The following is a 23,359-nucleotide window of genomic DNA, read 5'->3' on the forward strand; positions in this document are numbered from 1 at the left end:
GAGGTTAAAGGAATTGTCCTAGGAGCACCGAGACAGGATTGTGTAGAGGCACAGATCTGGGGAAGGGTATCAAAGAATTCTGCAGCATTGAGGGTCCCCAAGACCACAGTGGCCTCTTTCATTCTTAAATGGAAGAAGTAACTACTAACTACCAAGACTCTTCCTAGAGCTGGCCGCCCAAGAAGGCAAACTCCAAGCGGGCTGTCATGTGCCTTTTATTGAGGAGTGGCTTCCGTCTAGCCACTCTACCATAAAGGCCTATTTGGTAGAGTGCTGCAGAGGGCCTTGGTCCCTCTGACAGAGCTCCAGAGTTCCTCTGTGGAGATGGGAGAACCTTCCACAAGGACAACCATCTCTGCAGCACTCTACCAAATAGGCCTTTATGGTAGAGTGGCTAGACGGAAGCCACTCCTCAATAAAAGGCACATGACAGCCCGCTTGGAGTTTGCCTAAAGGACTCACAGATGATGAGAAACAAGATTCTCTGGTCTGATGAAACCAAGATTGAACTCTTTGACCTGAATGCCAAGCGTCTTGTCTGGAGGAAACCTGGCACCATCCCCACTGTGAAGCATGGGACTGTGAGACTAGTCAGGATCAAGGAAAAGATGAACAACCCTAAGCACACAGCCAAAACAATGTAGGAGTGGCTTCGGGACAAGTCTCTGAATGTCCTTGAGTGCCCCAGCCAGAGCATGGACTTGAACCCGATCAAACATCTCTGGAGAGACCTGAAAATAGCTGTGCAGAGACGCTCCCCATCCAACCTGACAGTGCTTGAGAGGATCTGCAGAGAAGAATGGGAGAAACTCCCACAATACAGGTGTGCCAAGCTTTTAGCGTCATACCCAGGAAGACTCAAGGCTGTAATCGCTGCCAAAGGTGCTTCAACAAAGTACTGAGTAAAGGGTCTGAATACTTATGTAAATGCCATAATTTTATTTTGTTTTTAATAAACTTGCAAACATTTCTAAAAACCTGTTTTTGCCTTGTCATTATGGGGTATTGTGTGTTGATTGATAAGGAAATGTTTTAAAAAAAATTATTTTTAGAATAACGTTGTAACATAACAAAATGTGGGAAAAGTCAAGGGGTCTGAATACTTTCTGAATGCACTATACATACTGTAAAAACTGTGTTCTTAGTATTTGTGAGAGGTTCAAACATGACTTCTTCTTTCCTCCCCAGTACCGAGCCATTGATCTGCCCATGTTCAAGCACTACATTGGCTGTGCCACTTTCATCTTCTTCTGCATCTTTGTGGTTCAGATGTTTGTGACAAAAGAGTGAGTGATTTTCCCTTATGGCTATACAAAATATATTTCTCAACCGATATTGACTGGTGCAGTAGTAATAATAGTTGTTCCTCTTAAACCATGGAAACAATAATGGCATGACAACCAATATTTGAACTTTTGGGATTCAGTGTTGGATCTTTTCCCTTCTTCATCCCTCAGTTCCAAAATGTTGGGAATGTCGTTTGGAGTGCTGGCCTGTGTCCTCCTGTTGACCCTGGGCATCTGTTTCGCAGGTCACCTGCAGGTCAGTGGGAGTTTTAGGCTTAGGTCACAACAAGGCCTATTTCTGGACAGGGCAAGGCTTAGTTGACTGTGTGTGGGGGTGGGGTACTGTGTGTGTGTACTGTGTGTATTTCTTACTGTGACAGTGGAAACACGCTTTCTGGCTAGGATGCATAAGCTATTCCATCTATCCCCGGGTCTTTTCCTGTGAAGCTGTACGTTGATGTTATGTGGCAATTGACAGCTGGTGCATACCATCTCAATGCCATGGTGCAGACAGACAGGTAGTGTAGTTATTACATTCACTAGTCAGAGATACACCGAGTGTACAAAACATTAGGAACACCTTCCTACTATAATACCCCATTCAAAGGCACTTAAATCTTTTGTCTTGCCCGTTCACCCTCGGAATGACACACAAACACAATCCATGTCTCAATTGTCTCAAGGCTTAAAAATCCTTCTTTAACTGGTCTCCTCCCCTTCATCTACACTGATTTAAAGTGGATTTAACAGGAGACATCAATAAGGGATCATAGCTTTCACTTAGTCAGTCTATTTCATGGAAAGAGCAGTTGTTCCTAATGTTTTGTACACTCAGTGTATTATCCTGTCTTTCTGAAAATAGACTGAACATTCAGTGCTGCTGTGTTAGTAAGTCACACATTGTCTCTTCCATGCATTTCACCCCCCATATACACACTCATCTCTTCCCCTCTTCCCCTCCTATCCACTCCTCCTCTCCCATGGCTGGATGCCTCACTCCTCCCACCCTCAGCGGTTGTTTCCGGAGAAGTTGTCGTCCTGCCAGTGGCTGCCTGCTGTGTCCGAGGCAGTGGTCAAGAGGCCGTGTGTGCGCCTCCCTCTGGTCACTATCACCACTGCGGTCATCATCATCCTAGCAGTCTTCAACCTGGTAAGTTAACGCAACAACTCACTATCTCACAGCTCACTGATTAAACATAGAACAGAATGCCCTCACGTGTACATGCAATTACAAACTTTTTATAGCAACAAGAGCATTAGCGTCTTATTGTAAGAAGAACATCAAGTCATCAACAGACATGCCAATAACACATGCTTTACAGCCTTTTTGTTTTCGGAGTCAGACCCACTTAGCGGTTGATTGTCAATCAAATCTTCTTGTTCCCTCTAGTGCTTCATCCAGACGAAGTCACCGTGTGATATCAATAGTAACCCTGATCTGATTCGATCTGACAACTCCAGTGAGCAACATCCAGGCAGCCTGTTCTACCTGCCGGTGAGTGATGCCTACAATATCCCTCACTAACAGGTCTTCTGTAGCTCAGTTGATAGAGCACGGCCCGCTTGCAACACACAGTTATGAAATTATACTTTCCATTTCAGTGTTTTTATTGTTGTTTGCAAATATATACTCAGCCATTTCAAATAAATATAATCAATTACAAATAATAAACATTGAAATGAAGAACTGGCACTTTCCATTGATGATTTTCATGGTCTCCTCACTCCATTATCTCTCTGTCTGTCTGTCTGTCTGTCTGTCTGTCTGTCTGTCTGTCTGTCTGTCTGTCTGTCTGTCTGTCTGTCTGTCTGTCTGTCTGTCTGTCTGTCTGTCTGTCTGTCTGTCTGTCTGTCTGTCTGTCTGTCTGTCTGTCTGTCTGTCTGTCTGTCTGTCTGTCTGTCTGTCTGTCTGTCTGTCTCGGTGTCTTCTGTCTCTCTCGGTGTCTGTCTCTCTCGGTGTCTGTCTCTCTCGGTGTCTCTCTGTCTCTCTCGGTGTCTCTCTGTCTCTCTCGGTGTCTCTCTATTTCTCTCTCTCGGTGTCTCTCTATTTCTCTCTCTCGGTGTCTCTCTATTTCTCTCTCAGTACTCTGTGTTCAGCTGTATCCTGGCTCTCATAGCTTGTGGAGTGTTCCTGAGGGTGAGCTTTGAGGTTAAAGTGGTCTTCCTCACCCTGGCCTCCGCAGCCTACTACATCATCATCCTCAGCGCCAAGGCTGGTCTCTTCAGCTGCTATGGACAAATGCTTTACAACCAACTCAATGAAAACAGGTACTATAGCATGTGTTGTGTACCAGGCCTGGGGTAGATTCAGTTTTCAATTCAAGAAGTGATTCAGGAACATTTATATATTATTAAGTCATTTCTGATTTGTTTTCTATGAAGGTTGTTTCAATTCATTAATTGAATTTCAATCCACTTACTGAATTGACCCCAACACTGTTCTGTACTGTGCATCAAACACCTGGTACTATATCCTACCTGGTTTATACTGAGCTTTACTTTAGATTACCTCTAACACCTGAGCTCTGTGTTCCAGAACTGAGGACTCTGGGACCATCCTGAGAGCGTTGGGGCTGGTCAAACACCCTAAGGTGATGAGCTGCATATACATCACCTTGTTCCTGGTCACCATGCTCATCATCTCACAACAGGTCAGGACATGTTCCTCTTCTTTGTTGGCCTCTGTTCTCCTCTCATTGTCTTGTCCCCTCTCTTCCCCTACACCCCTCTTCCAATACCCCTCTCTTCCCCTCTCTACCCCTCTCTTTCTCTACCCCCCTCTTCCACTACCTCTTTCCTTTTACTACTAAATGACCACATCACTTCTGTCCTGTAGAATGAGTCATGCTTCCGCCAGGACTTCCTTCTGAAGAACAAGAACCGTACGGAGCAGGATGAGATCGAGACCAGGGAGAACCTGAATCGCCTACTCCTGGAGAACGTGCTGCCGGCCCATGTGGCTGCGCTGTTTGTCGGGGAGAATAAAAAGAACGAGGTGGGATTCCTCACAAACACTTTACTTACTGAGAAGTACAAGGTAGGAGTCCAGGATGGATGACTGGTAGTCGACTGAGTCCAACTCATTCTCCCCTCCTCCTCCTATCTGCACTGGGGTCCCATCTCCACTGGCCTGCACTCACTAAAGCTTAGTGGGAAACACTTAGTAGTGGAATTGATTGGATTTACCTGTAAATGCTTTATTACGATGTCCAGTAGTGTGGTTATGGGATGGAACCCCCAGGGTAGGGCGGTCCCACTTCTATGGATCATTGTACCGTATATCAGTGCCTGTCTGACTCCACCTACCAACCCACAACTCCATGAATCAGCCCCTTCATCGGAATTGTGATGTCATCTTTGTGTCAGCATGGTAGAGACAGAGCCACTGCATTCTTACAGCAACATCCTCAACTCCTACTACCCCTACTCAGTCACTCTCAAATAGTCCACATTCAACATCAACTCCTGCTGCCCCTACTCTTGGCCACTCTCAAATAGTCCACATGATACAGACATAAATACACTAGACAAACCACTGATAAGTCACTTAATCAAAATAGTGTAATTAAAGTTAAAAGAAATTAACAATATTCTGAACAAGTTTGACAATACTCTGTAATATATTTTTGTCTTACTTCATAAGATATGACAAACTTGCAGAAATTCAGAGCTTGGCCTACTTTTACTGCTGAAGGCCATGGACATCCCCTCCACTATGATGTCTCCCTCACTCCGGCCCTGCACAGCCCAGTCACAGTGTTATGACCAGTGTGTTACTAAATCACCATGGACACTGACACACTTTGACTAAGGTCTTTAAGTCAGTGACAGAGAAAATAATTCAGCCTTTGTATAAATGTGGTTTAACTATTTACTCTTGACATGTTTTTCTGGAAGCACAAACACAACAGAACAGCTATTTGTGTTTGACATGTAGGTTACAGCCTGAGAAGTAGTCTACTGAAGCTGCTTCAGTTAAAGATGAGTGTTCATCAGCTTAGCTTGAACACTGCATATACCTGACAATAGTAATCCCAATTGATGACACATTGTCAAATCAAACAAACACAACAAAAAGCATGAGAAAAAAAACAAGTACAAATATGCTTTGAAGTTTTCCTCAGAGATTTGACATCTAGGAGCAGAAGCATGGGACTTCGATGGTCTCCCTCTCTCCCAGAGAATGGGTTTTAGAGTCCCCGTTTAACATTGGCTACTCTTGTACAGCCTAATCACTGGCCATGTCCTTGCCAGACGTCAACACAGTGAACACAGTGAAAACAGTTAGGAACGTCTAGCACTGGAGGAACTGTTGTGAGCCTGCCCCTCTCATCATTCTGAATTGTCTTTCTCTTAAAGATGTGGCTCTGTGCTCTAATGTCTCATATTTCTTGTGTGAACCTGAAACTTCCCTATATCTCTGTTGTGAAGTGTATGTCTATGTTCTTCTGCTTAGTGTTCCTACATGGCATTCCCTCTTAAGTTGTAGCCCTGCTTCCTCCTCAGGATCTGTACTACAAGTCATATGACTGTGTGTGCGTGATGTTCGCATCGGTACCGGACTTCAAAGAGTTCTACACAGAGTGTGACATCAACAAGGAAGGTCTGGAGTGTCTGAGGCTCCTCAACGAGATCATAGCAGACTTTGATGAGGTCAGAGAACCGCATCAACAAACAAAAATTGCACATGTCCCAGTAATAGAAATAAGTACACAGCTAACCCTGGCTCACACATCCACTTGTTTACCCACACACAGCTACTGTCCAAGCCCAAGTTCAGTGGAGTTGAGAAGATCAAGACCATCGGAAGCACTTATATGGCAGCCGCAGGGCTGAGTGGCACCCCAGGACAGGAGAATAACCAGGTCGCTACTAACTATTTGACCCAGGTCATGTGGAATGGGAGGGGTTACACAGCATGCAACTGTGCATACCTTTTGATTGTCTATACTATAGAACTTTACCATAAAACCTGGTTAACGACGCAGTATAGATAAAGTTGTGTATGTACAGTTGAAGTCAAAAGTTTACATACACCTTAGCCAAATACATTTAAACTCAGTTTTTCACAATTCCTGACATTTAATCCTAGTAAAAATTCCCTGTCTTAGGTCAGTTAGGATCACCACTTTTATTTTAAGAATGTGAAATGTCAGAACAATAGTAGAGAGAATGATTTATTTCAGCTTTTATTTCTTTCATCACATTCCCAGTGGGTCAGAAGTTTACATACACTCAATTAGTATTTGGTAGCATTGCCTTTAAATTGTTTAACTTGGGTCAAATGTTGTGGGTAGCCTTCCACAAGCTTCCCACAATAAGTTGGGTGAATTTTGGCCTATTCCTCCAGACAGAGCTGGTGTAACTGAGTCAGGTTTGTAGGCCTCTTTGCTTGCACACGCTTTTTCAGTTCTGCCCACAAATTTCTATAGGATTGAGGTCAGGACTTTGTGATGGCCCCTCCAATACCTTGACTTTGTTGTCCTTAAGCCATTTTGCCACAACTTTGGAAGAATGCTTGGGGTCATTGTCTATTTGGAAGACCCATTTGCGACCAAGCTTTAACTTCCTGACTGATGTCTTGAGATGTTGCTTCGATATATCCACATCATTTTCCGTCCTCATGATGCCATCTATTTTGTGAAGTGCACCAGTCCCTCCTGCAGCAAAGCACCCCCACAACATGATGCTGCCACCACTGTGCTTCACGGTTGGGATGGTGTTCTTCTGCTTGCAAGCCTCCCCCATTTTCCTCCAATCATAACAATGGTCATTATGTCCAAACAGTTCTATTTTTGTTTCGTCAGACCAGAGGACATTTTTCCAAAAAGTACGATCTTTGTCCCCATGTGCAGTTGCAAACCGTAGTCTGGCTTTTTTATGGCGGTTTTGGAGCAGTGGCTTCTTCCTTGCTGAGCGGCCTTTCAGGTTATGTCGATATAGGACTCGTTTTACTGTTGATATAGATACTTTTGTACCTGTTTCCTCCAGCATCTTCACAAGGTCCTTTGCTGTTCTGGGATTGATTTGCACTTTTCGCACCAAAGTACGTTCATCTCTAGGAGGCAGAACGCGTCTCCTTCCTGAGCGGTATGACGGCTGTGTGGTCCATGGTGTTTATACCTGCGTACTATTGTTTGTACAGATGAACGTGGTACTTTCAGGCGTTTGGAAATTGCTTCCAAGCATGCACCAGACTTGTGGAGGTTTATACATTTTTTTCTGAGGTCTTGGCTGATTTCTTTTGATTTTCCCATGATGTCAAGCAAAGAGGCACTGAGTTTGAAGGTAGGCCTTGAAATACATCCACAGGTACACCTCCAATTGACTCAAATTATGTCACTTAGCCTATCAGAAGCTATGACATAAATTTCTGGATTTTTCCAAGCTGTTTAAAGGCACAGTCAACTTAGTGTATGTACACTTCTGACCCACTGGAATTGTGATACAGTGAATCATAAGTGAAATAATCTGTCCGTAAACAATTGTTTGGAAAATTACTTGTGTCATGCACAAACTAGATGTCTTAACCGACTTGCCAAAACTATAGTTTTTAACAAGAAATTTGCGCAGTGGTTGAAAAACTAGTTTTAATGACTCCAACCTAAGTGTATGAAAACTTCTGACTTCAACTGTAAGTAGTAGTGTCCTGTGTGTGGACTTTGATGAACTGTGTTGTTTCAGGATCGAGATAGGCAGCAGGCACAGATAGGGAACATGGTAGAGTTTGCCATTGCTCTCATTGGCAAGCTGGATGGCATCAACAGACACTCCTTCAACAGTTTTAGGCTGCGTGTGGGTGAGTAAAGCTTGGGCACTGGCCTGGGCATATATGAACTATATTCATTAACTAGTACCATATACAATAACTACCCATTACGTCTGCAATGCGTTCGGTTCCATCCATCTTTATTAGGGTTTCATTGGTTGTTGTTCTAGTGCTAAGGGTTTTTCCTGAACAGCTGCACCTGACCCGGTCAGGAGAAATTGTGAGCTCTAGTTATAGAACAAAACACTCCTTGGCCTGCGATACCCTGTCTATCTAACCACGTAGGACATTCTTTCTGTCCACAATAGCTAACATTGACTCTCCCTGTGTACTGTTATTTTTAATTTTTTTCATTTTCCCTGTGTACTGTTGTGACATAGTTCTCAGACAGCTTATTCTGAGCAGATCCCCCAGGCTTTAGGAAAACATTTAGAATACTTGAGAGATAAAAGCACAGATTAGGGTTTTAATACATAAACACAGAAAGCTGGCATGAAACACAAATAAAATTCAAAGGACTGGTGCGTCAAAGGATTTATTCACGTGTCCCAAGAAAAATCTAAATAACAAATGAAGTCCACATAATTCTCCCTGGAAGACATTTTTTATTCCAACATGAACGACTGGCAGAACGACTGGCAGTGGTGGCAGGTAGCCTAGCGGTTAAGAGTTGGGCCAGTAACCAAAAGGTTGCTGGTTCAACTTACCGAGCTGACTAAGTGAAACATCTGTCGCTGTGCCCTTGCGATACCCCAATTGCTCATGTAAGTCGCTCTGCATAAAAGCGTCTGCTAAATGACTAAAACGGAAATGTAAAATGTCTTTGACATCCAGTGGTTGACTCAGCCAGACAAGCTGATGGTACTTGTTTGACCCTGTTAGTGTATATCACTGCATTGAGGATGTCATTTGTATTTTATTTCCAGTTGTTTTCTGTGTCATCATGCTGTTCTCAGACATAAAATCAGTCAGTCTAGCTGATAGTCAGTGTCTTGGTCATCACATTCTTGTGGCTTGTTAGACTACTCTGCAGGTATCTCGTTATGTGTGCCCTGTGTCACTGTCTGCCTGCTTTTCACAGGCATTAACCATGGGCCTGTTATTGCTGGAGTGATTGGAGCCAGAAAACCTCAGTATGACATCTGGGGCAACACCGTCAACGTGGCCAGTAGGATGGAGAGCACTGGAGAGCTGGGCAAGATTCAGGTTCAGTACAACAACCTAGTATTGTCCTTGCTAGTCTGGCTGGAGAGATTACCTATAACCACACAAAAACCATGGCTGCATGCATTCAGCATAATAATGTCTTGTTCCTTGCTTCGTCTCTGCTCCAGGTCACAGAGGAGACATCGGACGTGCTCCAGAAGCTGGGCTACTCCTGTGAGTGCCGAGGCCTCATCAACGTCAAGGGAAAAGGCGAGCTGACAACCTTCTTTGTGTGTACGGACATGAGCAAGCAGCAGGGAATGGGCCTGAGCTGAGGTCTACGGTGAGCACACTACTGTGTGCGGACTCTGGGCCTGGTAGCGCATATGTGTCCTGGGTCGGTCGCAGGACATCCAAGGACACGTCTAATTACATGAACGCACATAAGTTAACATTCTTAGAGTAAGCCTATCAGAGCACACAAATATAATCCATCTCAGCGATGATCCGGACCGGACCAGAACAAGACCTTGTGGTCCTAGAGGTTATATTTTGGATTATTCATGTTTCCAGGAATCCCTTTGGGAGATTCTTCATTGGAAATAAATGCTTAGTGCTGCTGTTTTTTTTTTTTTTTTGAGATCCAGTTAATGTGTGCATTCAATTAGACTGACATGGTTACGTCAAGCACTGCTCATCGTCATACTGGATTCCATCACCTGATATTCCTGGAATCATGAGCTGCACCGAAAACATCTTCAGTCTGCGCAAAACTGAGCTGTTTATCAAGCAAATGGTGACCAAAACAATGGAGTGAGTGCTGCTGCATGTGGAGTGAGTGTACATACTCTGTCATGGTTTTATAGACCTTAAAAAAGGAGACTAAGCGAAATTACGTTGTCACGAGCTGCACCGCAGATATTGCGATGAGTGAGATGCAAGACTTCGCTCTCATACAGTTTGTGCACGGGTTCCGTTCACGCTGTTACAGCATGGTAGCAACGGAACCAAAACAGCGGAGAAGTTTAAACTTGCGCTTCAACGCTCTGTTGTGGAAATTGACCCACTATGCTGTTTACTTTAGGCATCTACGTCATATCGCTGAGTCTACCTTTAACACAGTTTGTGTTTAGTGAACAGTCACCCTCTAATTTATTTTTCTGTTTGGTTTGTACGACCATGGGACTAAATGTAAATATTGAAGCCAAATATCCTGAAACAGCTGAGACCGATGGACAGTCTGTTCTATTACTGTGTAATGGACAGTTTATATGGTATGTCTTTCAAAAATAATCTGACAAATAAGTGCTATATGCACAGTACAATCCAGTTTAAAGAGTAAAACAACATTCTGGTGACTAATGAAAAGCTTAATTTGACTGAAACAAATTGATCTTGAGAGCCTAACTCAGTGCTGTGCAGTATGCTTCAGCCATATTAGTTGTAAATGTATAGATTGCATTGACTAGCCAACAAACTGCAGTATGCTGCCTGGGAATCGCTGGTCAAATTAATATTCTATTTGGTGTCCTTTGTGTACTTAAACAACACACAGGTTTGAATAATACTATGACAATGCCCTTTTAGTATAAGCACCATTTTGAAAAGACCACCTGAAATCTCAGCCTGTTTGGTGGGATGGAGCTTTGGCCAGGCAGTAAATGAGTTAAGACCGATAAGAGTTCCAAACCTCTCGGCCAATAACAGCTTGTTTTCAGCTCTCCACTCCCCAATCACAGTCCTAGCAAAGAGCAAATTTAGCTAAGAAGCTGTTTGACCATTGTTTAATTGAAAACAATCACAGTAACATACTTAATTGTTACCCATAAATTATTTGATAGATAAAAAAGGTCCAAGGCAGACGTTTAAGACACGGAAAACTGACTTGTCCTGTGGCCTTACTGAACGTCGGACACATTCGTTTGGCAGTCAACGTCTGTCGTGTTGCTTTCATCTTATGCCGTCTGAGGACTAAATGTAAGTTTGCATTTTGTACAGTTGCGATAAATTGTTTTGCAAGTTGTCTTTTTTAAAGGCTGAATCCCAACTTGATTTACGAAGACACGGAATATCAGATTGGATAAGGTAGATGACAAATGGCTTTATATATAAAAAGGTTTAAAAGAAATGCAAACAAAGAACCTTTTTGTACACTACAACAGAGATTGGAGGATGGTTGCCGTGAAATTCCATTATACTGCGATGACTGGAATCTGCTGAACTTCAGGCAAGGTATCCATTGGCTCAGCATCAACTGGAATCAAGATGACGGGAATAGCTTTGACATTTCAATTCATATGTAGCCATAACATTTTATACACCGTAACACCATTCAATACAACTTTACCACCTCAGGGGCAATTAAAAAGGTAAGTCAGTTTTGCAAGTAGGCCTTCTACTTCACTGAACACGTTCACAAAATAAACCAGTATATGGTTAGAATGTTTACTACCCATGACATAAATAACCTGGGAATCAGATGCCGGGTGGTTTAAGCCTACCTGTAGTGAGGTCTATGAGTGGTTCATCTGCCTCTAGGGGCAGAGCAATGCCCATGGCCCTCCTGATCCCATACACACTGCTCACATCTCCTGGAGCCACCTGACTGGTCAGTTGGGCCAGGTTACCAGTCACCTTCTCAGCTACAGGGAGACAAATGGGAAATTATATTAGAGCCCAACTTCAAGCCAAAAGGTGGAGTCCAAATAAAGATCATTGGTAGTGGTGTAGCTGAGAAATGGATGGCCCAGGAATTTGTTCCACTGGAATTAAGATAGTCAAAAGGAAATAGCTTTGACAGAAATTCATGTTTAGTCATAACCGTTTCTGGTTGCACAATTATTATTATTATTTGTTTTATTTTTTTACAGGGCCCGAAACAATTTTTACAGGGCCCGAAACAACGACTGTTGTGGGGGGGAAAGGTGATATCTAGTCAGCTGCACAACAATGACTTCAACCGAAATGTGTCTTCCGCATTTAACTCAACCCTTTGAATCAGAGCCCCCCCAATAAAATACAGAGTGGAATTCCATTCTCCCTTAAGAAAAAAAGGAAGCGTTACCCAGTTGCAGCTCCTTGGTTGTTGGGGCTAGCAGGCAGATGATGTTGGGGGGCTGCTTGACACTCAAGCGTTCCCGCTGCGCTTCCTGCAGCTCGCGGAGGAGCTTTGTAGTCTCATCCAACTTCTGCTGGAAGTGTTGGGCCTCTGATGCAAAGAAACATATGCACACACTCTTACTTAAATATCCTAAGGAAGCTTGCATTGACCTGTGCAGGGTCATCTACAATGGGTTCTATTTCTTGAATCCTCCCTCATCTTCATAGACTACATTCAACTGGGACTGCATATGGCCTACAACAGCCCAGGGAGGCTGCAGGAGTCAGAAATGCCTCAATTACCTTCAGGAAAGGTTTAAGCCTAGGGGATTTAAAATGTAACGCTTTGGCTCTCAGTAACTTTAGAGAAATAACTGGCATGCGGTCGGTTTGCTCAGTTAGAGCTGATCTATACCCTCAGAGAGGAGGTCCGGTGGAGTCTGGAGGTCCAAGCCCAGGCCGATCACAGAGCCCAGGGAGGCTAGTCTGCTTTCAGTCTGCTTGCTGGCCTCCGGATCAACCACCTGAGGGAAAAACAGAAGGATGAAAGAAAGGTTAGTAAAAGCATTTTTGTTTGGATTCAAAGTCACCCAGTGCTGCAGTCAGTAAATCTTTGAAATTGCATTCCTGAAAGGAGAGGCATCAGCTAGGCCAGCTCTTTTCTGGTAGCTCCAGTCGATACCTCTGCCAAGCCCTTTCCAATAAAATAAAGAGCAGCAGGAACACCCAACCAGGGAATGAGGATAAACTGGACACTGGCCAAGCACAGCAAACAGCCAGGTACAGAGAGCTGCTGTGTGCTTGAGACACCTGATGCTTTTCTTTCCTCCAGCCTCTACGCTGCTGTGACTGAGGAGCCATTCAGCCGCCCAACGAAGGGGGCGCAGAAATAAAACAGACATTTCCACATCCCTGACAGAGTGTGTGTGAACAGACCTGGTCTCAGGGGCTGGTGGAGAGAGGCAGTGTTTTGAAGGGGAAATGTTCTTTCTGTGTATTGGATCATGGCAGCTAGCTAACGAGCTTGCCATGTTGTTCACAGCTGTAACAGAACAGCTATGGCATGTGCAGAAGCTGTTAATATTATCCAACACTGGGCCTCCCAAGTGGCGCAGTGGTCTAAGGCACTCCATCGCAGTTGCTAACTGTGCTGCTAGAGATCCTGGTTCGAATCCAGGCTCTGTCGCTGCCGGCCGCGACCGGGAGACCCATGGGTGGTGCACAATTGGCCCAGCGTCATCCGGGTTAGGCCAGCAGGGATGGCCTTGTCCCATCACGCTCTAGCAACTCCTGTGGCGGGCCGGGCGCAATGCACGCTGACACAGTGTTTCCTCCTCCGACACATTGGTGTGGCTGGCTTCCGGGTTAAGCATTATGTCAAGGAGTTGGGTCGTGTTGGGGCATGTTTCGTGGGGGTGGAGCAGGATTGCTGGAGTTCACTTCAGGTGGGTGTAGTTGAGACCTAGGGTGTGGAGTCTCTCCTTTATCTGCTGAGGTTGTCCAAGTTTAGTGTCCTGAGACTTACCTCCATGTCCTTGTCTCCAGTCTCAGAGGTTTCTGTTGGTCCTTGCTCATCTGGACGGGTCTGACGGGCAAGAACACATCAAGTTAGTATTGTCCAAAGAAATGTTAAAATAGCCATATAATTCCCATGTTTAATGGTTGTACCTCTCTCAGGGTTTTGGAGTGCTCCCCGTTAGTCAACGCGTCCAGGAGGTTGTCTGCCAGTTTGTACATGTGCTCCTCCGATTTGGACAGGAACTCCGAGAGGCTGCAGACATTACATCAGTGTGTGTTTGTGTATGGTAGTCACATTTGGTCTCCTCTCAGAAGCAGCATTAGGGCTGTATCAGGTTTACCATGTGGTTTTAGTCTCCACCACAGTGAATCTCATCCATGCCAACAGAACCATAAAATGCCTACTCTGATATACAAACCCAATGAAATACAGGGGCATCTGGACTGTTATGAGCATGCTGGAATGCTCAAAGCTTTGTTTGGAATTATTTACTGTAAAGTAGTCCCTTGTTATTGTAAATGTCAGATCCGGACCGTAATGTAGGGGGAGGATGAGGAGCAACATGCATACCTCTCAGATCCCTGGAGGCTGGCTTCCTCTCCATAGAAGGAGTAGATCAGGTCAGAGTCCTCTTTCCCGATGTTGGCGAAGCTCGAGTCGTAGGCGGGTGCGTAGGAGGTGTACGGACCATAGTTCATGTACGATACTGCGAGAGCAGAGATTGGATTACATTACAGCTCGCAAACACTGATGGAGATACAGGACCACAGGCTGAGGGCTCAGCCTCTCACAGAGAGATACATTTATAGGACTATGAAAAACAGATTTTTATAGAATCACAATCTAACATGGCTACATGACCTTAGGAAAATACAATGTTGCCCATGAATGGATACATTAAGACTGGTATGTTGGTTGAACATTGGATTTATACATGCGCTTCTATACAAACTCTGGGTTCAGTCACTCAGATGAAGAGGTTATTCAGCCACTCTTGGGATACGATGGAAGTCGATATAAGAAATGCCTTTTGATTATTAAAACTTGTCACAAAGGCCCCTTCAGCTTACCTGGTGTGACCATGTTCCTCTTGTCCTCCTTGAAGCCCTGCAGGGTGTTGATGCCACTCTGCAGCCGGTTGGACATCATGCCCAGCTTCACAGGGCAGTAGCCCACATCTGTAGAGATAAGAGTTGATTGAGAAGTAGAGGCTCATTTACAATTAAAAGCTAATGATTTTATTACACTTGATAGAGTTAACAGTTGGAATCAATCATGGATTCCTGTTTTCCCATGTTGCACAAATAGAAATGGATATAGCGCAACTAGCTAATTGTGGCCGTGACTATGACTGGACCTACCTCCAGCAACAAGGTCGACTGGGTTCAGGATTGCCAGTGTGGTGGAACCATCAGACTTTCTCCTCTCAAAGTCCAGCTACATAACAATAAAACAATAGTAGTATTATTACATTAGTGACCATAATGAATATGATCACTAAATTAGACCATACATTTCCTATATAGTAGATGGGGTAAGAGAGCTTGGTTGGCCTAAACAGTTTAAGCCAATTCCATAGCCCGTAGCTCTCACCTCACTCTCCAGCCCTCTGCTGGACAGTTTGCCTCCTGAATCATCAATGAGCTTGCGGATCTCCTCAAGCTCCTTCTCTGCCTGACTGACGACCTTGGACACTTCGTCTTTGGAGTCGTTGTCTTTCCTGGAAGTATTGGAGAACACAGAATATAGAGGAGTAGGAGACTTTGAACTTAACTGATTCATAGGGTTTCATTGTTCAATACCAAAAAAGGATCAGCAGAAGAAAGGAATTTATTTTGCTGGCAGCCATTAGTGATTACAATACATTTTGAAACAGTAATATCTAATAGAGAATACATTTCATGCTATAGCTACAGTACATGTTCCCAATGAATATGCTGCCAGTATACTTTCAAACTTCACAACAAATCTTAAGTCCTCATGCTGTAGTCTTACTTGCGAAAGCATTTCAAATCAAGTGTTATTTGTTGCATGCGCCAAATACAACAGGTGTAGACCTTACAGTGAAATGCTTACTTACAAGCCCTTAACCAACAATGCAGTTAAAAAAAATACCTAAAAGTAAGCGAAGACATTTTCTACTCATTACACCTCAGTGGGGTTTACAAGGACAACAACTCGTAGGTTTCAGAGAGTGATTGATGTGAAACGTGCTGCATAGTGCTGACTGAACACAAGACCTGACACGCTCAGAGGCATTCCTTTCATTCTCTCTCATCCTCCAGCCAGAGTCTGTGGAAAGAACTGATCCACCAAACACTTGGGAGAACAAGCCCACAGCACTTGGACACTATCCATGACTTAATAACAGTGTGTAATACTGCTTGCTTGCTTCCTGGTTGGGATCTGTGTTTGGTAGATGGCCGAGAACAGCTTCTCACAATCTAAGCTATGAAGAAGCACCTTAAACTCATATATAGACTACAGATAGGGGTTATGTAAATTGTGTCCGAGATCGAAATCCATATGTTGACTCTCTAAGCAATTAATACCTAAAAGCATATTGTCAGTGTTCATTTGCAGGGTAAAGTTATCATGGTACCTGGGAGTGTTTGGGGCAGACTGGGCAGTCTCGCTAGGATCTGTGGGGCTGGGGCCGTCTTTACACTGGTCCATGCTTGAGTTTCCCACCTCCTCTCCAGTCTTACTTGACCGGTTGGCTGGGTTCTCTAGGTCAGCCATGAACTCAATACTCTGCCTCAGGCTCTCAAGCCTCTCCTGTGGGACAGCAAGAGAGAGAGTTGACTTTGTTTCACCGCAATTTACGCCACAATCCCTTGTTGTTCCAACCAAGGGGTCTTGTGATTACAGGGCACCAATTATATATATAAAATATAAATATAAAACATATATATAACTTTGTGGTGAAGATTCGCATCTAAACATTCAGGGATATGAATATGGCGCCCTCTGCTGTTCATATGTGGCAACTAGTGATTATTTCACTCAAGCACACATAGGGCCAGTTTCCTAGACACAGATTAAGGCTAATCCAGGACGAAATCCCACTCTGAAGGGAAGATTCCATATGCATGTGTGTGATGCATGTGTCAAATTTCCTTCTGTAGACGCACTCTCCTTACCGGGCGGAGGATCTTCATGCCAGAGTGGAGCAGCTTCCTGGCAGCTTTGTGGTAAATGGTCTCTGGCTTGTTGTAGATCATGGCATTCTCACACATGATTCTGAAGTCCACCTGTATCAATGGAGATACAATGCAGTCAGTCACTGGACTCTGCATATGTTTAACATTGGGTTTCTATTTAAAGCAACACCTCAGGCTTGATTGTCAATCAATCCACTGCTTTAGAATGAGACAACTAAATAAAGCTATTCTGAAAGTTATTTGTCAAGAAGGTAGTGCAGCTGACAGGTGTACCTTGAGCTCCTCTAGTGACTGGTAATACTCATTCTTGACTTTCTCCTTCATTGCGCCGAAGTCCATGGGCCGCTTGATGATCGTGGAGTAGCCAGGAGCGATAAGGTCAGTCACAGGGAACGAGAAAAACGCACTTGGGTCTTTCCTACAAGAGAAAGTCAGTTGTTGCTTTGTTAGGCCTCAATGCAACATCTATTTTACCAGGTAAGTTGACTGAGAACACACTCATTCACAGCATCGACCTGGGGAATAGTTACAAGGGAAAGGGGGGATGAATGAGCCAATTGGAAGCTAGGGTTTATTAGGTGGCCGTATGAGGGCCAGATTGGGAATTTACCTAGGACATCAGTTTTTTTTTTAAGTTGTATTTAACTAGGCAAGTCGGTTAAGAACAAGTTCTTATTTACAATGACGGCCTAACCCGGATGATGCTGGGCCAATTGTGAGCCGCCCTATGGGACTCCTAATCACGGCCGGTTGTGATACAGCCTGGAATCAATCCAGGGTCTGTAGTAACGCCTCTAGCACTGAGATGCAGTGCCTTAGACCGCTAGACCCCGACTCTTATGATAATTGCCATGGGATCTTTGACCACAGAGAGTCAGGACACCCGGTAAAAAAATCCCAATCGAAAGACGGCACCGGGATATTTTTTTTTTAATAGACCAGAGGAAACAGACTGCTAATCAATTCATCGTCAATTTCTTATTAACTAGCGTCACCTTTGAAGCTGTCTGATGAGCTGACTCAATGCTTCCTGCAGTGGGGTCAGTTCTTTCTCTGAGGGAAAAAGGAAAAAGCACACAAGAGTGTGAGAGGAAGAGTAAGAAAGAAATGGTTAAAATGACCATTGGTCGGAATATATATTTCTATATCAATAGAAATTAAAAGGAAAAGAAAGGATTATGGAAAAGTTGCAGTCATTGTAGAAAATGGCAAGTAACTTACCTTCCACTTTATTCAAAGAGGACGCCAGATCTGAACGGATAGGGGTCCTGCTCGCCTCCCTATCATCCAAGTCTGTATCAGCATCCTGTCCCTTCTTCTTCTTTGTCATCTAAATGCACCATATAAACATGTTTGTTGACACTTAATTTTCATTTTTGAAAGATCACCTGTCCGTCAGTCTATGGGCCAAATAAACCCCTATTTGAATTCCGAAAATCAAAAGCCACTTCAAAGTTTAAATATTGGGCTCTTGGGCAAATCCATGTGGTCAGAGCTGAATTCCCCTAAAAGATGGTCTCTGCTCCACTCAGTTGGTGGAGTCCAGCAAACATAGTGGCTTGCAAAAGTAAAAATGCCAAGGGGGTGAATACTATTTTGTTGCCTTACAACCTGGAATTAAAATAGATTTTTTAGGGGTTTGTATCATTTGATTTACACAACATGCCTACCACTTTGAAGATACAAAATAGTTTATTGTGAAACAAACAAGACAAAAAAACAGAACTATTCACCCCCCCAAAGTCAATACTTCGTACAGCCACCTTTTGCAGCAATTACAGCTGCAAATATTTTGGGGTATGTCTCTATAAGCTTGGTACATCTAGCCACTGGGATTTTTGCCCATTCTTCAAGGCAAAACTGCTCCAGCTCCTTCAAGTTGGATGGGTTCCGCTGGTGTACAGCAATCTTTAAGTCATACCACAGATTCTCAATTGGATTGAGGTCTGGGCTTTGTCTAGGCCATTCCAAGACATTTAAATGTTCCCCTTAAACCACTCGAGTGTTACTTTAGCAGTATGTTAGGGTCGTTGTCCTGCTGAAAGGTGAACCTCCGTCCCAGTCTCAAATCTCTGGAAGACTGAAACAGGTTTCCCTCAAATTTCCCTGTATTTAGCACCATCCATCATTCCTTCAATTCTGACCAGTTTCCCAGACCCTGCCAATGAAAAACATCCCCACAGCATGATGCTGCCACCACCATGCTTCACTGTGGGGATGGTGTTCTCGGGGTGATGAGAGGTGTTGGGTTAGCGCCAAACATAGCGTTTTCCTTGATGACCAAAAAGCTACATTTTAGTCTCATCTGACCAGAGTACCTGCTTCCATATGTTTTGGGGAGTCTCCCACATCCCCTTTGGTGAACACCAATGTGTTTGCTTATTTTTTTCTTTAAGCAATGGCTTTTTCTGGCCACTCTTCCGTAAAGCCCAGCTCTGTGGAGTGTATGGCTTAAAGTAGTCCTATGGACAGATACTACAATCACCGCTGTGGAGCTTTGCAGGGTTATCTTTGGTCTCTGTTGCCTCTGATTAATGCCCTCCTTGCCTGGTCCGTGAGTTTTGGTGGGTGGCCCTCTCTTGGCAGGTTTGTTGTGGTGACATATTCTTTCAATTTCTTAATAATGGATTTAATGGTGCTCTGTGGGATGTTCAAAACTTCTGATATTTTTATAACCCAACCCTGATCTATCTATAACCCAACCCTGATCTGTCCTTCTCCACAACTTTGTCCCTGACCTGTTTGGAGAGCTCCTTGGTCTTTATGGTGCCCCTTGCTTAGTGGTGTTACAGACTCTGGGGCCATTCAGAACACACACACATACATATACATACATACATACATAGATCATGTGACACTTAAAGTCCACCTGTGTGCAATCTAACTAATTATGTGACTTATGAAGGTAATTGGTTGCACCAGATCTTATTCAGGGGCTTCATGCCAAAGGGGGTGAATATATATATATATATATATATATATATATATATTTATTATTATTTTTTTTTTCTTCTTCATTTCACTTAACCAATTTGGACTATTTTGTGTTTGTCCATTACATGCAATTCAAATAAATCCATTTAAAATTAAAGGGTGTAATGCAACAAAATAGGAAAAACACCAAGGGGGATGAATACTTTTGCAAGGCACTGTAGGTGGAGCTTAGTCAGGTAAACAGGGGCTCTAATGAAAATATGGATTCCCAAACTCACCTTTTTCTTTTTCTTGTCATCAACTGGTGACATGGTATCGTTCCTTTCCTTATCCTTTTTTTTCTTCTTTTTCTTGTCCTTGTGTTTCTCCAAATCTGGATGTTCGTCAAATGTGTTTTCAAAGCTCGAGCTTCCAGTCGTCACCTCATTTCCAGCAACCTTCAGAACCAATTTAAGTGGTCTCTCCCCGTACTCTGTAGATGGGACACATTGGGTTAGCTTTAAGTATATTCCCAAATATTTGATTGTAACCAACTCAAGTTGCTGCTGGCAGTTCGTTAGCCGGCTAGCTCAACTGTGAGGTAGTCAACTAGTTAGCTAACTTAACTAGCTATGTTGCAAACAGATCACCAACGTGGCGAGTTGGCTAACGTTACCTCCCCACCGGCTAAAATATGTAAATGTGTATAATAACCAGCTAGCCATTTCAAAGTTCAATCTTCGGTTCAAATAATATAGGATACATGATAAGGCGATCAGCAATAATCGAATTAGATATCTATTCATTTTAACATTTGTTAACGAGCTCGGTACATATGGCTAAGCTAGCTGGATAAGTTAGCTAGCTAACTTGCAGTGAATTCAAATGGGTGATCATGCGTTAGCTAACCAAAGCTCGTGCGAAAACAGCTATGAAGCGCAAGCCATTTAATGGCCCAAGGAATTCAACCAATACATTTCTATTGGCTACCTAAATGTGTCTTACCTTCATATTTTTCAGACTTGTGCTTTTTATGCTTCTTGCCCATTATTTATATGGTTTGAATCTTTACGCTAGCTGACAGCCAAGTTGTTGTTCTTTGTTTTCTCTCCTGGAAGGGATAGCAATCGATTGCAGAGTGCTTGTTTGGTGCCGCGTGTCGGCTGGAGGTAAAATCACATTATTTTATAACCATGTGCAATGTTTATTTGTAGATAAGCCAAACCTACATAACATGTCCATGTTGTATGTTTTTATTGTAGTTAATAAAAAATATATATATTTTATTGTGTCAGAAATGGTCCCAGGCTGTATCATATCCGGCCGTGATTGGGTGTTCCAAAGGGCGGTGCACAATTGGCCCAGCGTCGTCCGGGGTCAGGCGGGAAGCCGTTATTGTGAATAAGAATTTGTTGTGAACTGACTTCCCTAGTTAAATAAAGGTTAAATATATATTTTTTAAATTACATAAGAATGTATCAACTTTAGTCACCTGTAGGGGGCGTGATTAACACAGTATTAGTCTCAAGGTTTTCCTAGATTTTTTAAACTGGACAGCAGATTCAGAAGCAATGTAGGCCTATAGTACATAATGAGGTGATTGTCCTATCTCCCTCTGACTTCATCACATCCTCCTACTGAGTAATTTTGTATAATAATAAATGGGCACTTGCTTTAGAAAGGTGAAGCACCCCAAGGTTATCAGATGCCCCTGGCCCGAACAGTCAGGCAGAGCCGAGAGGGATCCCAAACAGAGAGGAACGGAGGGTGAATGTAGTCTCTGATGTGTGAGTAACAGGCTTCCCCTCCGTGCCCTCTCTGGAGCCAACTAGGATAGACAGCTAGACCACTGTTTCTCACCTATTTGTTTTTGGAGCCTCACTTTGGAGACACGATAGGGAGTGAATAAGTGAATTTACTCTGAGAAAATGTATAGAAATAAATTAGGTCCAGAGACAGTAACTTTGACCCACTAACTTCCTCATGGCGGTTGCCTGTCCCACATTCCATTCCCCTTCTCTGTGACTTTTCACTTTGACCAGCATAAAATGCCAACCGATCCAGGACACATTTTTACTGTACGTTTAGCTTTCCCTGAGGCAGCCCCCCCAGGCTATTCACTACATTGTTTACTTTACATTTCCACCAGTCCAGTCTGCCTTTAGTCCTCTGTTGGACTGTCTTAGTGTGGATGCCCACACTCTACAACAGATAGATAATAATACTCTAACGTGAACCTGCTTTGAAACACTGAATTGTTTCTCTATCATGTAATAACTCCTATTGTCATTATGGATCACAAATAGGAGTTTTACTTACCATGGCCTGGGCCCAAGACCGGTAAACTGTGAACTGTCCAAAGGGAGAGATAGCCTAAGCTAACACTTGTACATGGCTTATTATTAGGACACTGCACAGGCTTCTGCTCTGCCTCCTCTATCCCCTTCAGAGCTGTTATGCTCTGTTAAATCACCACATATTTTGCAGGCCGATGAATGACAGATGTTTTATTCATGGAGGGAAGATAGTGTGCATTCTTTGAAGCACATTCCAGGTTTTATGAAGAGGCAGAGGATGGGGGCCGAGAATCCAGTTTCTCATATTCAGAATTGGTGGAAACGAAAAGAAACAGAATCGGCCATTCAGACCATACCTTCCTTTCAGATGGAAAGGAGATTGAGGCTCTGATGAATGTATAATTTTTCATCAATGGCTAGGCAAAATAATCCTCAACGAATTATAATTTATCTGGATATCAACTCCTCTACATTTTTGTGAAATGATCATATTTTTACATTTCAAAGTTGATCATTGAGGATTTTAGTTGTATTCTATCTGTACAGCAAAACAGTTTAGCGTTATCACTGCTTGGCCCACGCAAGCAAATACCATTTTTCTTTTGCCCTTAAGGATAACCGTTTTAAGCAGTGAGGTAAATCATGTCAGTTGATATAAAACCCATCACTCTGGTTCAGCTCAGGCTTAATACTGTCACTGTCTGGTGAGTTCTGATACAGAAGCCTAAAGGAGGAGCAGTGTCCCAGCTTCTTTATCAATAGTCTCGACTATTATCTGCCTGTGTTGTCACTCTCTAGCCCTCACGAGCCTTGGGGAGAGAGAATCACTGTCCAGTACTCTGTGTCCCTTGAAACTGAGATAAGGCTCAAACCATTCAACACTGACATGTCAAATCTTCCCTTTTCTTGAGGCAAGAGCTTGAATAAGCTAATATTATGGCTGAAAATCACTACCGCTACACTGAATACCTATAAACATATGACAGAGGTCCTACACTTTCAGTGCATTTGAAGGGATGTACTGTAACTTAATAGAAAGCTGTATAGCATGTGTCCCAGCCTGTACCCCTACTCCCCAGCCCCAGCTCTTATTCCCAGCCCCATCCTCTGCCTGCTTGCCTGTCTGTACTCTGTACCCCTACTCCCAGTCCAGAGAGGCCATGGGA

The 23,359-nt window shown here is 43.5% G+C and overlaps 2 protein-coding genes across 6 annotated transcripts in view; one reads left to right on the forward strand and one right to left on the reverse strand.

The window, feature by feature from the left end:
• The window catches only part of LOC106587576 (adenylate cyclase type 2), an 84,920-nt gene extending 75,097 nt beyond the window's left edge, over positions 1 to 9,823 (forward strand). For 2 of the 5 annotated variants that reach the window (XM_014176095.2, XM_014176097.2), the window contains 11 exons: positions 1,189 to 1,286; positions 1,458 to 1,542; positions 2,299 to 2,436; positions 2,677 to 2,781; positions 3,370 to 3,554; positions 3,823 to 3,937; positions 4,123 to 4,323; positions 5,793 to 5,939; positions 6,044 to 6,151; positions 7,971 to 8,085; positions 9,137 to 9,823. In XM_014176095.2, the coding sequence (XP_014031570.1) occupies positions 1,189 to 1,286; positions 1,458 to 1,542; positions 2,299 to 2,436; positions 2,677 to 2,781; positions 3,370 to 3,554; positions 3,823 to 3,937; positions 4,123 to 4,323; positions 5,793 to 5,939; positions 6,044 to 6,151; positions 7,971 to 8,085; positions 9,137 to 9,480 (1,641 nt within the window). In that variant the 3' untranslated portion in view covers positions 9,481 to 9,823. The remainder of the gene's footprint in view (positions 1 to 1,188; positions 1,287 to 1,457; positions 1,543 to 2,298; positions 2,437 to 2,676; positions 2,782 to 3,369; positions 3,555 to 3,822; positions 3,938 to 4,122; positions 4,324 to 5,792; positions 5,940 to 6,043; positions 6,152 to 7,970; positions 8,086 to 9,136) is intronic. The other 3 variants (XM_014176098.2, XM_014176099.2, XM_014176096.2) reach the window with 3 other exon arrangements.
• A 1,459-nt stretch (positions 9,824 to 11,282) lies between these two features.
• On the reverse strand, positions 11,283 to 20,984 carry brd7 (bromodomain containing 7). Its single transcript, NM_001141772.1, has 17 exons — positions 20,902 to 20,984; positions 20,196 to 20,389; positions 18,205 to 18,313; positions 17,979 to 18,036; positions 17,257 to 17,401; positions 16,963 to 17,073; positions 16,422 to 16,597; positions 15,413 to 15,539; positions 15,181 to 15,256; positions 14,890 to 14,997; positions 14,390 to 14,525; positions 13,969 to 14,071; positions 13,826 to 13,885; positions 12,716 to 12,824; positions 12,266 to 12,409; positions 11,703 to 11,843; positions 11,283 to 11,455 (listed from the first exon to the last, which is right to left on the reverse strand). The coding sequence occupies exons 1-17, from the start codon at positions 20,942 to 20,944 to the stop codon at positions 11,394 to 11,396; spliced, it is 1,902 nt and encodes a 633-aa protein (NP_001135244.1). The 5' UTR covers positions 20,945 to 20,984; the 3' UTR covers positions 11,283 to 11,393.
• Between the last annotated feature and the right edge of the window lie 2,375 nt (positions 20,985 to 23,359).

This window comes from Salmo salar, chromosome ssa26 (assembly GCF_905237065.1).
Source record: "Salmo salar chromosome ssa26, Ssal_v3.1, whole genome shotgun sequence".
Classification (NCBI taxonomy): Eukaryota; Metazoa; Chordata; class Actinopteri; order Salmoniformes; family Salmonidae; genus Salmo; species Salmo salar.

Coding starts and splice junctions, on each gene's coding strand:
- brd7 (NM_001141772.1), bottom strand. CDS start 20,944: ATGGGCAAGAAGCATAAAAAGCACAAGTCTGAAAAATATGAAG. Junction 17,402..17,978: donor CTCATCAGACAGCTTCAAAG/GTGACGCTAGTT, acceptor TTTCTCTTGTAG/GAAAGACCCAAGTGCGTTTT. Junction 15,540..16,421: donor TCTGCCCCAAACACTCCCAG/GTACCATGATAA, acceptor CAATACTTCCAG/GAAAGACAACGACTCCAAAG.